This window comes from Olea europaea, chromosome 10, assembly GCF_002742605.1.
Source record: "Olea europaea var. sylvestris chromosome 10, O_europaea_v1, whole genome shotgun sequence".
Classification (NCBI taxonomy): domain Eukaryota; kingdom Viridiplantae; phylum Streptophyta; class Magnoliopsida; order Lamiales; family Oleaceae; genus Olea; species Olea europaea.
In genome coordinates this window covers 28,921,792-28,937,049 of record NC_036246.1, presented here as the reverse complement: position 1 = coordinate 28,937,049, position 15,258 = coordinate 28,921,792, and the positions used below count along the sequence as shown (strand labels likewise).

The 15,258-nt window shown below is 35.4% G+C and overlaps 3 protein-coding genes across 3 annotated transcripts; all 3 read right to left on the bottom strand.

Moving 5' to 3' along the window:
- Positions 1–896: 896 nt before the first annotated feature.
- Positions 897–3,305, bottom strand: LOC111401747 (pentatricopeptide repeat-containing protein At2g27610-like). The gene has a single exon (XM_023029625.1). The coding sequence runs from the start codon at positions 3,275–3,277 to the stop codon at positions 1,376–1,378; it is 1,902 nt and encodes a 633-aa protein (XP_022885393.1). The 5' UTR covers positions 3,278–3,305; the 3' UTR covers positions 897–1,375.
- Positions 3,306–7,046: 3,741 nt separating this feature from the next.
- Positions 7,047–9,127, bottom strand: LOC111401746 (putative F-box protein At3g16210). The gene is made up of 2 exons (XM_023029624.1): positions 8,955–9,127; positions 7,047–8,328 (listed from the first exon to the last, which is right to left on the bottom strand). Coding segments are annotated over exons 1-2 (1,158 nt in total). The 5' UTR covers positions 8,956–9,127; the 3' UTR covers positions 7,047–7,171.
- A 619-nt stretch (positions 9,128–9,746) lies between these two features.
- Positions 9,747–14,436, bottom strand: LOC111401744. Its single transcript, XM_023029623.1, has 9 exons — positions 14,299–14,436; positions 13,967–14,014; positions 13,808–13,877; positions 12,897–12,987; positions 12,760–12,821; positions 11,235–11,515; positions 11,127–11,160; positions 10,907–11,032; positions 9,747–10,191 (listed from the first exon to the last, which is right to left on the bottom strand). Exons 2-9 carry the CDS (start codon positions 14,012–14,014, stop codon positions 10,010–10,012), a joined length of 894 nt encoding a protein of 297 aa, XP_022885391.1. The 5' UTR covers positions 14,299–14,436; the 3' UTR covers positions 9,747–10,009.
- Positions 14,437–15,258: the final 822 nt, after the last annotated feature.

The window sequence follows — 15,258 nt, the reverse complement described above, 5'->3', positions numbered from 1 at the left end:
TTAGCTGTAAATGATATCAAACTGAGGTTAATAATCAGTTGAAGGCAACAGGAGATCCGATTTCTTTAGCATTTTTTATTTTTTACATTAGGCAGTTATTACTTTAGCACAACTAGTTGGCTTATTCTCATTGTTTCTAGCACTCCAGCCGTGCCACCAGTAGTTTCAAATTTCAATGTTGTTACTGTAGGACCTTGTGGACTAAAATTGGGATTGTATTTTGTCAACCAAGATATTATTTTTTCCTGCTTATACTGCACAAATGGCTGCCGAGCAGTTAATTTTAGTATCATTTACCCTTTAATGAGTTAGATTATGTTTGATTGAGCTTTGAGTCCATTTCTAATTCATTTTATTTAAGGAGTTATGTGCAGACGACTGGCGAAGTCGAACATAGCTGTTGGTTTCTTTTTCGTCGGCTTGGTAAAGCACACTGCGACAGCTGCTCCTTGTCGATGTTAATTACATACAGGTAATAATCTCCGAGGATGGACTTCAAATGTAGGTCCTATAGGATTAATTTGCGTCGAATTGACAACTTGTATAACTCTAAAAGAATTAGAGAAAAAAATTCCAAGTTTCCTATCCGATATATTCAGGAAATGGCAAGTTCCATAACCATTGGCACACAACACTTCCTTGGATATATCCTTTGGCTTTCAATGATGGAACTTGCCAACCCATAATTCCATCATTGAACTTCGTCCTCAAAGTGTGTAACGTAATTCTCTGTACACATTTTGACGATCCTTCTAAATGCATTACAGGTAGCAGTGCCGTAAGATAACAGGAGGATCTGGTAATCAAGAACCTGGATATCTTGGTGTGCAAAGTAGAGGTCCCTCCCTCATTTACCGCAACTAACTAAAAGTTTTAGATTCAGATTAATATAAGAGTATCAAAATGACAATCATCGTTTGGTCATTTCAGAATCAGTATAACAAATTGGTAGTAACATTTTTTTACGGGTCCCAAAAATAAAAATCAAGAAACATAGTAAAAATTACACGTTACGCCGATGAGACTCTGATCACCAACCACGTGGCAGCCATCTCAGGCTTGCACTCCATGTCACTGATCTGCTTGGCCTAACTGAGGCCACCAAATCGAGGTAGCAAAAGTGATGCCATCTCCTTAATTGAGACGTCATGTAGAGATCGACCCTCCATGACCCAGGTGAGGTGTCACGACCTGCTGCAACTCATTTCCAAAGAGACTAGCAATTGAGTTAATGACAACAAGATGTACATCATGAATAATAATTATCCCATGCTTGACTCTAGAAATCCTTTACTTTGAATCTTCATACTCGTGCATGAAGCTTTACTCCACGATACTGAAGACAAACCCACAAAATTTCCAACAAACTGATACGTCAAAGAAAGGTTTGTTGACTGTATGCACGACCCTCCAATGTCAGCGACCCCAGGCAATAGGTAGTGGATGAGCTGTTCAATTCAAGCCAGCTCGACCCAGGTTTCTTCTTCACATCCCTCATCTTTCTTACTTGTCCCAAAATATCTGAACTGTTCCAATCTCCAAAACCGGCAAATGTATTGGACAACAACACATAAGTTGAAGGATCATTTTTGTCAAGTGCTAATGCATGCTCTGCAGCACGTTTTGCTGTATCCATATCCCCATGAAGTCGACAAGCACCAAGCAAGGTTTGCCAAATAACAACGCCTGGTTCGCATGGCATTTCTAGGATTAATTCCTCAGCTTCTTTGATACGGCCTGCCCGTCCTAGGAGATTCACCATACAAGCATAATGATCTTCTCCAGGAGCAATGCCATATTCTTGGCTCATAGAAGAGAAATACTCCAAACCTTTGTCAATAAAACCTCCTTGGCTACATGCATATAACACACATATGAGAGTAATATAATTAGGATTCACTTCTCCTTGCCTCATTTCTTCGAAGATCTCAAGAGCTTCTTTCGCATGGCCATTCTGTGCATACCCCATTATCATTGTCGTCCAAGAAACAACAGAGCAATCATTCATTGATTTGAAAACCTTTGATGCACCATGCATGTATCCACATTTTGCGTACATGTCAAGCAATGCATTATCCACGCATACATCAGCATCATCCCCAAGTTTAATTCTCAAGGTGTGAATTTTCTGCCCTTCCTCCAAAGAAGCCAAATTGGCACATGCATTAAGCCCCGTCGCAAGAGTAAACTTATTAGGCTTCACACCATCCTTTCTCATTTTCTCAATCACCCTAAGCCCCTCAAGGGGCTCCCCACAATTCAAACATCCAGCTGCCATCTGACTCCAGGAGCACACATCCTTCACAGTAATCTCCTCAAAGGCTTTCAAACCATCACACATCCTCTGACTTTTCAAGTACATATCCACCAATGAATTCCCCACACACATATCACTTCCATGACCAGACTTTACAAGTCGTGCATGAACTTGCAATCCGATTTCAAGATTTGAAAGCTCAGCCATCCCTGTAATCACAGTAGAGTAAGTAAACTCATCTGGTACCACTCCTTCAGTAATCATCCTACACCAAAACCCTGGGATATCTTCACAAGAAAACTTCAAGCAGCCACTGAATATAGCATTCCAAGATACAATATCTCTCTGAAAACATCCTTCAAACACCTCCATAGCTTCTTCTAGCATACAATGACTTATTAAAGCAGTCAAAAATGCATTCATTAAGAATACATTATTCTCAAATCCAAGCCTTATAATCATCGCATAAACTTGATAGGCGTGTAATAAGGTTAAATTTTCCGAAAATGAGCATGTGTGGAGTGCACTCACAAAACTGAACTCATTAGGCCTAATTCCACTTCTATGCATTTGGGAAAATAGAGAAAATGCTTCAATTGGAAAACCCTTCTGCACAAAGCCCGCAATGAGGGCCGTCCAAGATACAACATTCTTCTGGGGCATTTTGTTGAACAATTGGAGACCATCCGTAATGTCACCGCATTTCACATACGCATTTATTAAATGGTTGTGAAGATACAAAGAATCTAACACAAACCATGAAGTTTTGAAGAGTCTTGCGTGGATTGCTCTAGCCCTGCCTACGTTTGATGTCTTGACGCAGTTGCTCAGCTCGCTAGCATAGTTCTTAGTTTCTTTTTCATCTGCATAAGTGTAACTGTAATCTGCTGGGTTGAATTGGGTAGCGGCATTTTGATTTAAAGATAATATTGAAGTAGCATTCACGGATCGACTGTAAAGCAGAGTTGTTTGAGGTGAAGTTGCAGCTGTGTGAAACTTCTTGAGTTGAGAAAGGAACATCTGTATGAACGTGGAAAGCTGATTCTAATGTAATTCTAGACATTTTTACAATAATTTATTTGTAAGTCAATAATTTATAGTAATTGTACAGTTCATTAGAACCTAATTTGTTAGATTTATCACAAAGTATCAATTTTATGAAAGTTTTTCCTTATTAGTAAACCCAAATAATTTATGGGAAAATTTTATATATAAGAGATTAACTATGATCTATTTCAAAATTAAGAAACAATGTTTAAAATTTCAAAAATCAGATACTATTATATTTTATATATGAAATAAATAATTAAAAATATATTTTATTAATTAATTATATTAAGTTCATAATTTTATATAATTTGATCACAAATTATCAAATTAATTGATCACAAATTATTTTCGATGACAAATAAAAAGTTTAATAGGTTACAATTATTTTATCGATTATAAATCACATTTTATAGGCTACAACTTATTTTACGATCACAAATTACAAATTTTATACGTCATAAGCTATCAATAATTGATCACAATTTACCAATTTTTGAACCACAATTACAAATTTAGTCAGAATCATATATTTTTCTAGGTCACATATTAATAATTGGTCACAAATTTACAATTCATTAATCACAATACCCAAATAATTGAACACAAACCCAACAACAGCCGCACCTACTGCCAACACCATGGTAACTATGGCTTGCACCACCACCACCTCATCTATCTCCATTACACCCATCACACCACACCACACAACCATCACCACCCATACCAAAATATCCACAAACAAGTCGCCAACAACATTGTCTCACACTGCCACCGCCTATAAACCACCATCCCAAGAATTAGGGGTGTCAATGAGCTGAGCTGGTTCGCAAGTTGAAAATCGAGCCTTGGGCTTGGCTCGAACTTTTTTAAGATTGTTTTTTTTTTTTTTTTTTTTGCTCGAGCCGAGCTTTGGGCTTGGATTTTTTTTTTCCTTCCCATGAAGGCAAGCTGCCAGCTGAGAGGAAAAAAAAAGACTATGCCTTCACCATATGAATATTCAGTAGAAACGCTATTGGATCAAATGACAGACATTTTTGAGAAAAAGATAACTCAGCTAACTTTCCTAATCAAATACCGTTACTGTATAGGTGGATCTCATTGTGCAGATTTTGATGGGGATCAAATGACTGTTCATGTACCTTTATCTTTGGAAGCTAGAGGCTCTAACTATTCCTTTTATACAATTTCTCTTGTTTTCACCTAGGATTCTTTCTAAAGAACCTAGTCCCAAATAAAAAGAAAATAGAATTCTTATTTGTGTTTAGAATTTCTAGCTTATTATTTTTAAAATTTTGTTTAGAAGCACCTCATATTTTTTTTTTCGTCAAGCTGGTGCTTGACCTGGCACCCCAAGATGGGGCTCGGTTTCTGGCTTTTTGCCTCACCGAGCCTCGAGCTTTTTGCGGGCTAGGCCATAAGCAGCCTGAGCCCTCGAGCCTATTTGCCATCCTTATGAAGAAGCAACGCAAAACACATGCTGCAAAATCATCACAAGAAACCACCAGAGAAAAAGTTCACAAGCCAGGAAAATGCAAAGCCACTACAAGCCACCGAAAACCAACATTGTGATCTAGCTGTAGAAGCCAGGCAAATGCAATGCTAGAGAATCTAAACCCAAATCCAAAACCATTGCATCGTGACTCAACTCCGCCCGTAGAAGCGCTCTTCATGGGCACTGCGCATCCGCACGTAGAGGCGCAGCGATTGCGTGATGCGATGTCTGTCCCTTCGATGCCACACATCAACATTGCGTGCAGTGGCACAGAGCAATGAGTACAGTGTCGCTTGCTCAACGCCGTGTAGCGTTACTGAAGGTGCCATGTCGTAGCTCGTAGGAGTTGATGTGTTGCTTGAGAAGAGGTAGTATATAGAAGAGAGAAGGAAAATGATAGAAAGTGAAAAATGATTCAATGTTTGGGGTGGATGAGGTAGGCTAGGTGTGGGGTAGAATGGGTGTGTAGATTAATTTAAATTGGGTGGGGTGAGTGTTTTGGTGGGTGGTGAGTTTGCAGATTTATTTTATATTATAATATTATTATTAATATTTAAAATTTAAATTATTATCTGATTTTTGCATACAAATACTTTAAATTTGAATTTTGAAATTGAAACTTAAAAAAATCTATTTGATGTAATTTCCACACCAAAAAAAAAAAAAAAAATCCACAACTTGCATGTTTTATAAATTTTTATGTGATACGACATTAAATTGTACAATCAATAAAATGAATCTCATATCCACACTTTTAATTGAAATTAGATATTCATTCCATATCAGTTGAGGACGATCTCCACTTTATACAAATAGTATTATCTAAAATTACATGTGTCTATATGTAATTATAATTTTCTTAGATAAAAGTCTCATATCAGGAAAATTGGAGGAGGAAACTCGAAAGCATCTATAAAGGTGAGAAAATACCACCCACAGAGCCAAGCCTTGCACACTTATAAAACACCTAATAATAAAATGCTCGAGCTCTAAATGCACTTCATAAATATTGGTTGTCTTTTGTTATTTCAAACCCTATTTTTACGAGTTATTGTCTCTCTCACCACCATTTGGTTGTCAATCTTGTCATTTCCATAGATTGTCAAAAAACGTAGAGGAAGGATGTTATATGCTTCACACACACACAAGTCGATGATTGCTTCCTGAGAAAGGGAGTATGCTAGATAGAAATAGCTACAAAAGGTTACCGAATATCTAATTCCATATAGCAAGCTAAAATAGGGCTTTTAAATAATCAATCCCCTTTTTTACACGCCTTTCTCCTTGTCTTTATTATGCATCTATCATGCCCGTTTGACTTACTGATCACTTTACTAAGTTGCAGCATAATCGCTAGACTCCCATCATTCAATTTATAACTTCCATATACATCATTCTTTAGTATTATCTAAATTTCATTGTCAAGAGAAAAGACATTCGATGCCTGGTTTAATGGCCAAGGGAAATTAGTTACAAGCTTACTTTGACAACATTCCAACATAAAGCTAAAGAATTGCCTGCAATCAGCTAAGAAATTCATTGTACTGAAATCCAAGACTAATAATCATCGATAGCCTTGAAATAAGCTTAAATTCATGTGTGGATTTAATCACAAAGCTGTACTTGTTAGGCTAGGCCTAATTGCTCTTGTATACATGATGGCTAATAGAGAACACGCTTGGATTGAAAACCACAAATGAAAGATTCAACGTTCTTCTTAGGCGTATAGTTGAACGGCTGGAGACCGTACACCAAATATAACACAAAACCGAATGTTTTAGTGATGAGTTTTGCATGGATTTCTCTACCTTTGCTAGCCTTCCACCGACTCAACAGATGGAAAGAAGCGCGCAAACAGAGCCAGACGTTACTTAGGCAATGCCGACAGGCACTTCAACCACTGAAATAGCACGTAATTATTTCATTCTCAACGGCGCCGAAATCTCTCAAAGTAGCTAGGCCGTTTTCCTATCTCTAAAGGGGCTTACTCAGAAAGATAAAGGGGGCTTTACCCTGATGCAAGTAGTCTCTGCAGCTATACTATATCAAATAGCCTAGGGCGCTATTGTACTAGTTTTTTTGGGGATGTCTTTAAGCTCAGTGTACTGGCATATGGTTTCTTTTTCATCTGCATAGTCAAAATGTTGATGGTTTGGGATTTAACATGATATTAATCAAAACAACTTAATACTCCAAAAATACACAGGAAATAGTTATTAATCAACTAGCATTACTAAAGACAGATACTTGACACGCAACAAAATCTGTAACATAAACTCTTTCAAGAACCTACATGCCACAAAATCAACAAGATCCAAATAAATTCCGAAACAGAGGAACTTAACTATTGTGTAAATGGTGGTCTCATGTGCTTAGCCAAGCGGAACCAAGCTCATGGTGTATGGAATCACAGTAGGAGAATCCATAGGATTTAGGCCCAACATGGAAATCTCCGTCAGCTTTTTCATCTTCCTGGTTTCAAACCTAAACAAATATATACTTGTCGCAACCCGCACAAACAGCATCCCATCTTTAAAAGCTAATGGATCTATCCAATGAGGAAGTGTGCCTCTATTTATCGAACTTGCCATTTTCTTGGATATATTGGATAGGACACTTGAATTTTCTCTCTCTAATTCTTTCAGAGTTATACAAGTATTTAATGCCCACTGAGATGCAAAGTAATCCTCGAGAACCCACAACTGCAGTCCGTCCTCGGAGATTATCACGTAGCACAGCCTGCCTTTGGATTCCCCTATACACATTTCGGGGATACTTCTAAAGTATGTGGCAGGTAGCGGTGCCGTAATTAACCAAGAAAGCTCAATTTGGGGATGGAACATGAGAATCTGATAACCATCAGTAAGCCAATACAATCTTTCATCAACAAAAATCCCTTTATTTTTTATCAGTTTATGCTTGCATTGACAAAACTCGTTTGATCTTTTCCATTTCCCAGTTTCTGTGGAATATATATCAAATGATAGATGGTAATCCTCTCCACCAGTCATAGTATCACTAACCAAGACCAATTTGAAATCTGTGGAAGCATCAATTGGATTCTGGACAGGATCAAAAGCTAAGGCTAGGCTACTGCTGCTTTTAAAAAGATGAGGCCACTGCAGAGTTATCCATTGCTTGTTCAAAGGGTTGCATACATATATCCTCGGGTCTAAAGAAGAGAAACAACTACGACAACACATGAGGCCGTTGATTGAAGAGAGAATGATCACCTTTTCAGGAAGAAAGTTGAAAACCGTCCGCCATACCTTTTCACCTTCTCCTTCCACTGGAATGTAGTTTATAAATCCAATATCAGTATTGCTCCATTGACTCTCCTGGAAGAAGAACCCCTTTGCTGTTTCTGTATTTTTAACCTGAAAGCGAACGAAAGAACGGTCGGAAATAAGACATTTCCATTCCTTGGAAACACATTTCATTCGGTTCAGTATCTTGGCTGATAGTCGAGATAGAACATCAATCTGGATATCTTCATTTGAAAACCAGAGCTCCCTCTTTTGCAGAGACACTACAAAAATGAATATCACCAACTAAAAGTTTTAGATTCAGACAAATAACAAATCATTTACAAACTTGATATATATAGCTATCAGACTTTGGACAATGTCCTCATTCCACATTAATTTTTTCAAATAAAAGTTGCAGACTTGTAGCTACCCATTGGGACTCAAAAAATGGCATTGTTTACAAATTCTAATCTTGACATTTGGAACTATTCCTCCTACAGGGATGGTAGCAACAGCCAAACTGTGATCAGATAATTTCTTCTATTGGTTGAAAGAAACAAACAATTCCATTTAGCAACTGAAATGCTCCAATAACGCTAAGAGTATCAGGCATTGGGCAGAATTTTGAGCCCAAACGCCACAATCTGATAATCAATTAACTAACCAAATAAAAAATGAAAATGAAAATCTTTTCCGATTTTAGTTCAATCTCAGTAACTATTCTTGCATGTTCAATGAAAACCTATGGCTCTGCTACTAAAATTCTGAAAATGAAATCTGATAAACTCAGGTAGCGTACTCATTCTTTCATGCACATATCGCAAATATATCCATTTTCCAGAACAAAACCAAGAAATTAGTAAAGAAATAGCGTATAAAAAACATGGAAAATAAAAGATGGACTTACTTGGAGTTCTATTCACCCCAAGATTCACGAATAGATGTTTTTTTTCTATGTAGAATGAAAATGTAGAGAGATGCAAATATCCCAAATCAAAACCAAATGCTGGCTGAGGTTACTGCTCCTCTCTCTCTGCCACAATCTGACACTAAAGCTACGCTTTCTCGTTCATAGTACGCACTCACCCTTTTTTTTTTTTTTTAAATAAATTCCATTTAATGTTATATTTATATTTATAGAGAAAAAAAAAATAAAGTTAATTTTATTAACAAAAAATGAATTGTTTGAATTATAAAAACTATTTATCGAATATAAAAATCGTTGCAAATTACTGTGATTCGTGGATGAGAACAAAAATCTTGATATCATAATGTAGATTAGGTGTTAATGGATACTGCAAATAATCGTAGTATAGTGTGAAGAGTGTATCTTTTTTATATTACAACACACTCGTAAAAAGTTCAAATTTCATTTTACGAGAGAGAGAGATCCAAATCTTGTCTTAACATTTACCGTGAATGCATATTGCTAAATATGCAATAGTAAATGCACACATGAATAACAATCTTATTTGTTTTTCGAGTTTTCTTGAGAGTCGAGAAATAATACAAGTGTCGACTATCATACGAGTCCTCATAGTTGTAATATATAATCATCATGGGCCCACTACCACCAAAATCAGTGCTACATAATTCATTGAACCAAATTAAACCATTAAATAGTGATTCAATCCCTCTATCCTTCACAATAACAATTCCGATTCTTCTGGCACATTCTTGTTTCAGCTAAATTTCAATATAGAGACAAAAGCAGCTAAATATTATTTCCAAGAGAAGTCATTCAATGCTAGTCTAAAGACAACGGAGAGCAGTTATGAGTTTCCTAGACAACATTACAACATAAAGCTGATGTCTAACTTTGCACAACCACGAAAAAGACACCCAACTTTGCTCTATACAACAAATGGTGATTCGACTAAGACATTGCAATCACCATTGTAAACTTTTAAGGAGAAAATAATACATGAAACATGGTCTCGAGATAAAAAACCAGTCTTATCATCAACCTTTGATGACACGGGAGACCCTCTCGAAAAAAACAGGGCACATGCTTGTGCTGAACATCATAGTCTCCCTCATCCACTCCGGGGCAACTCTCTCAAATGTGCCCAGGGATGATAAATGGTACACTAATTCACCTTCTCCACATGAATTGTTTGTCCATGTCAGACTAAAAGAATAACCTGCAAACATCGATACCAAACAAGTAAAAAATAATCTAACATCAAATGGAAATGGTAAGATCTCAATCATTGCAACATTAAGAATTAACATATAAGAATACATTAAAAATGATATTAAAAGGTCGAATGGAAATGGAAACATCTCAACCACTGCAATATTGAGAATTAACATATACGAATAAGTCAACAAAATTAACCAATATACGATGTATTGATATGGTTTTGGCCTCCGGACCAACAGAAAAATAGGTGTAATCAAGCTACACGCCCATTAAAGATGGCAAGCTACTCTAACAGAAGCATTTCCACTAAAAGTTAAAGACACAACACAAACATTTAAAGCCAGCCAAGGCAACACCATTCCAGATTTCGTTACCTAGTGTGCTGCATCTGATTGACATTAATGTTCTTTATTTTGGCTATCAAAACCGCTTCTAAAGCCCACTAAACCTTGAGCATCCTTTAAAAAAAGTAATACATTATTCTTAAGAATTTAAGTGCTACCCACTAAAGGATGATCAGCTGGAACTATGCCAGGAATAAGTACTAATATTTGTTCAAGTTCAACTAAATCAGAAACCAAAGAAACTACCAGGTATCTGAGACTGAAGAACCTGAATGATTTGCCCAATGTCACATAGATGTACAACAAAATTGGGTTTGAAATGAAAATGCTTCATGAATCTCAGAAATCATAAGAATCACCAAGTCTTACCACTTGATTGATGAAGTGCTGATATACATAGTTCATCTTTTTGAGTTACAAAGGACAATTTCATGCCAACTACAAACTCAACGAGAACTTGAAACATGCAGCTCACAGTTTCTGTTGCATCACCACCTAAAATTCCCGTAACACATTAGGTCAAACTCATGCCATTATCCCACTGAAGAAACATATCGAATTTTTCTTTTTCCCTTCCTTTTACACATACCTGAAGTATCAACCTTTCTTTGACAGCACACCGGCTGAATAATAGCATATCATTAGTCAGTCAGAAATGGAAAAGCAAATAGTAATCTGAGCATATAAAATTAGATACCTGCTGAATATTCAGAGTACCGCCAACCTCATTCCTATCAGAACATTTATCAGCTGCATTATCACCTTCCATGTCAATATGTGGCGCAGCTGTACATTCTATAGCAGGCAATGGTTTACGTTTCTTTGATTTCATGGCAGACCGACTAGACCCTGCTCCTTCATCTGGAGAAACTGTATCTGTATTTGGCTGTCTACTTTCGAATTTCTCATGTCTAGAATCGCAGGTACCATCTTGTTCCAACTTCTTTAGCTTCACAATTTCTTCTGAGAGCTCCTTATCTGCCATGATTTTGAAGCACAATAGTTCACAATGAAGTAAATTTTATATCTAAGACATGAGTGATTGATAGAACATTTTTAACATGTTCAAGAAATTCAAATTGGACCACTAGAAGAAATATAAATGTTCAACCTGAATACTAAATCTAGGCATGTTTATACATAATGCAAATTAGTAGTAAAAAACTGACTCAGTCAACTAAATTCTGTCAGAAACTTTTTCCCTAGTCCAACTCTGAGTATCCTATCCACAGTTTTTGATAAGCATTGCGAGACCCACTCTTGAACCTAATTTAAAATATCTAAAACAGATCAGATTCGAGCAAGAATAAAATAAATAAAAACAACTCAACTAAGCCTTAATTCTTACATCTAAGTCATCTAACAAGGAAAAAAAAAATTCTTTTTGCTTGAGATGTCAAAAAAATTCTAGTGCTTTTCTTAACCATTAACCATCAAAAACGTTATAATCCCATATATGACACAGTTCAAGTAGAAATGGAATTTTTTTAAAAGCTGCATTGAAATCTTGGTACTTTTGCCACTATAGAGGCCGTGTCAAAAAGCACCAAAAGCAACAAAAGTATAAGCCCTTGTTTGTCTCCCATTCTTTCAAAATTTTTTTACTACATACTTATTTTCAACCACACATTTACCCAATAAAATATTCTACACAAACCCAAAACCATTCTCTATTTTTTAACCACACATCCTTCAAAAATCACAATTCAAAACAATGTTTTCCCATAAAAATGGCCACCAACGGGGGCTAAATAAATAGAAACTTCAAATGCTTCAAGTTATAGTGGTAATGTAGGCAAAACAACTATCAGAATATGAGATGTCTGAAGCAAATTAACTACCACTTCATTTTCAATTCACCTGTTCTTGTCCAGAGTCCTATATAAAAAACGTTTTATGTATTTACTCATCTATAATCTATCCATGAACTTAAATTTTTTTATTTTTTATTTTTTTCTCTTTTTCTAGTTTGGTGGGGGCTGGGGATTGTTCTTCATGTCCAGCATGCATAACCATACTAGGAATATATAACCTGACTTCTTATTGAGAATCAAGCAACATATTCATTTCTTTTTATTTCTCAAAGTTCATACGATAAAATAATTGACTAATGGATTTTACAAGTTGGATGCATTAAAAATCTAAAGTCATGCTATTACTGACTGTCATTAATTTGGTTGATCATCATGCTAGAAATATCAATTTATATGTTATTTCCTTACTCTTCTGGTTTTCTTCCATCAAAAGCTTTTGGTACTGAACTTCTTGTTCGTCCTTGGAAGATCTGCAGCCAAAAATTGTGCAAGATTACAATACTTCCGATGGCATAAGAGAATAAGTGGTCCTCAAAAATGCATGCCTGATAAAAGCCAGTTCACTTTTTAACTCATCAACTTGATCACGTAGCCTGTCATTCTCACTTTTCAAGTATAGTATCATTTCATCTGCAGCTGTATCCACACATGAATCCAGCATTATGTCATATCCAAATGAAATGCCTACAACTTTAAACACTAATTACATCTATAACAAGTAAAATTTGTTCGTGGTTGGCAAAGCATCACATTCAAGAATGAATTGCAAAGAAAGAGGTCTCAAAAAGTTAAGCCATGGTATCATCTCCAAAGAAGTCCCAGAGGTTGATAATGGGAACAAACAAAGATGATAAAATTCAAGGTTTTTGCAGATATCTTCAAGGACTGGATTATCCAGTCAAGAATTGAAATAATTTGGAGTTTGAAAACTAAATCAGTGACTACCTTCCTTACTAGAGCAATATAATCATATCTTCATCAACAAACTACAACTAGGTGCATTAACCGAATCAAAATAAAAATGTATTCAACCTGCTTGTCATAAATCTTGTGCAAAGCCCAATTACATAAAGCCCCACTAATCAGTGATTTGTATATATGGATATTTTTATCATTTCTTTTGAACAATCAAGATAGGAAAATGGAAGCTTTAAAAATTTATACACACATTTCCGCAGAACAGTTCTAAAATGAAGGCATATTTTTGTCTCATTAGCGGTACATATAAACACACAATTATCATTAAAAATCTAACTGAGTTTCATAAAATAGATAAAATGTGAGACGAGATTAATCTAAATCAAAATCAACAGTTAATTTTAACCACATATTTCATGGATTCCATAACTTTTCAACCATACATTTCATCAAACTTTATCAAAATCTACTAAAAATCTTCTTTAAATTCCCTCCAAACAGGTGCTAAAATTTTCTTTTCTTTGTTTAAAATGCATACCAGCTGCATAGTTCACAAATTTCACTTCTTGGTCACGGTTCAGCTGCTCCAACTTGGATTCTTTTTCCTTCTATAACAACAAGAAGAAAATTTTAAATAAAATAAAAACAATGCTTAAATCCACAATAATATGTGCGTTACACTAATAGAAGAAGAGACCTTGAGCTTGGTGTATTTGTTGTAGAGCTTCGAGTAAAGCGCCTCCATCTAAAACCAAAAACCCAAAACAAGAAACCAAACCAAAAAAAGAAAAAAAGAAAAAAAAGAAAAAAAAAGCAAGATCAGATTCTGAAACTTAAATTTTCCATACCCATTACAGCAGCAGAAAGGCTTAAAATGAAAAAAAATATATATATAATAACAACTGGGCTACAACAGCATGTATAACAAAAGGGGCGATGATATATGTACATCATTATGTACAGATGTGCAAATTGAATCAAACAAAATTTATAGGAAAAGCTACATCAGAAATTTGACATTACACTTACATTCCGAAAGCGAAGAACTTCCAAGCACGAATTTGCTAATCGATAAAGCGAAGGGTGGATCGTCGGGTTTGAATTTGAGGACGAAATGCAGTGGGGTGTGTTTCTGAAATTTGAATTGGCGGACACGAACGACAATTAATGATAGAAAGCGTGAGTTGCTAAAGGCACGTTTTTAATTTTCCGCAAGGTTTTTTGGGCTAATATAAAAGTTAAAATAGTTGATAAATAAATAAAAAATTCACCCTATAGCACGATTATTTCGAGTTGCATATTGCGGCCCCGTTTGTTTCCCATTTATTTAAGAATGAGAATGAAAAATATAGCCGTTACGAACTCCATACAAGAAATAAAAATTCAAATATGATAGCTTGATATGATGAATAACAGTCATATTTTTCATTTTAATGAGGAATTAATGGGAAAACAAATGGAGGCTGCATAAATGTTCCAAGTATGAGGCGTCTATACAGAGTAAGTAAGCAACCCTCTTGAATAAATTACGATTTTTTTTTTTAACGAGGTGTCCCAACTTGCGCCAGACTATATCCTCGTCCCTGAACCTCCGGAATAAATTACGATTTACTAGCAAATATGGTTGATAATGAGGGGGAAAAAAATATTCTTAGCCTTTGTTTGAGTTTCTTTTTTAAAAAAAAAAATACATTTTTAAATAGTATTTTGATATTATTTCAATCACACATTTTTCAATAAAATAATATTACACCAAAATTCAAAATTTTTTCTTATTTCTTAACCACACATTACTTATCAATACACTGTTCAAAAATTCATTCTTATAAAAAGAATGAGACTCAAATAAGGACTTAATATAAAAGCGGAGAAATATTTGGTCGATTGATATTTCATGTTCATAAACTATTATTAGCCAACTATTTCAAAATGAAATATGGTGCATGTTTTGTTCTGATTTTTCATCTTAAAAAATTAATTTTTTAATCG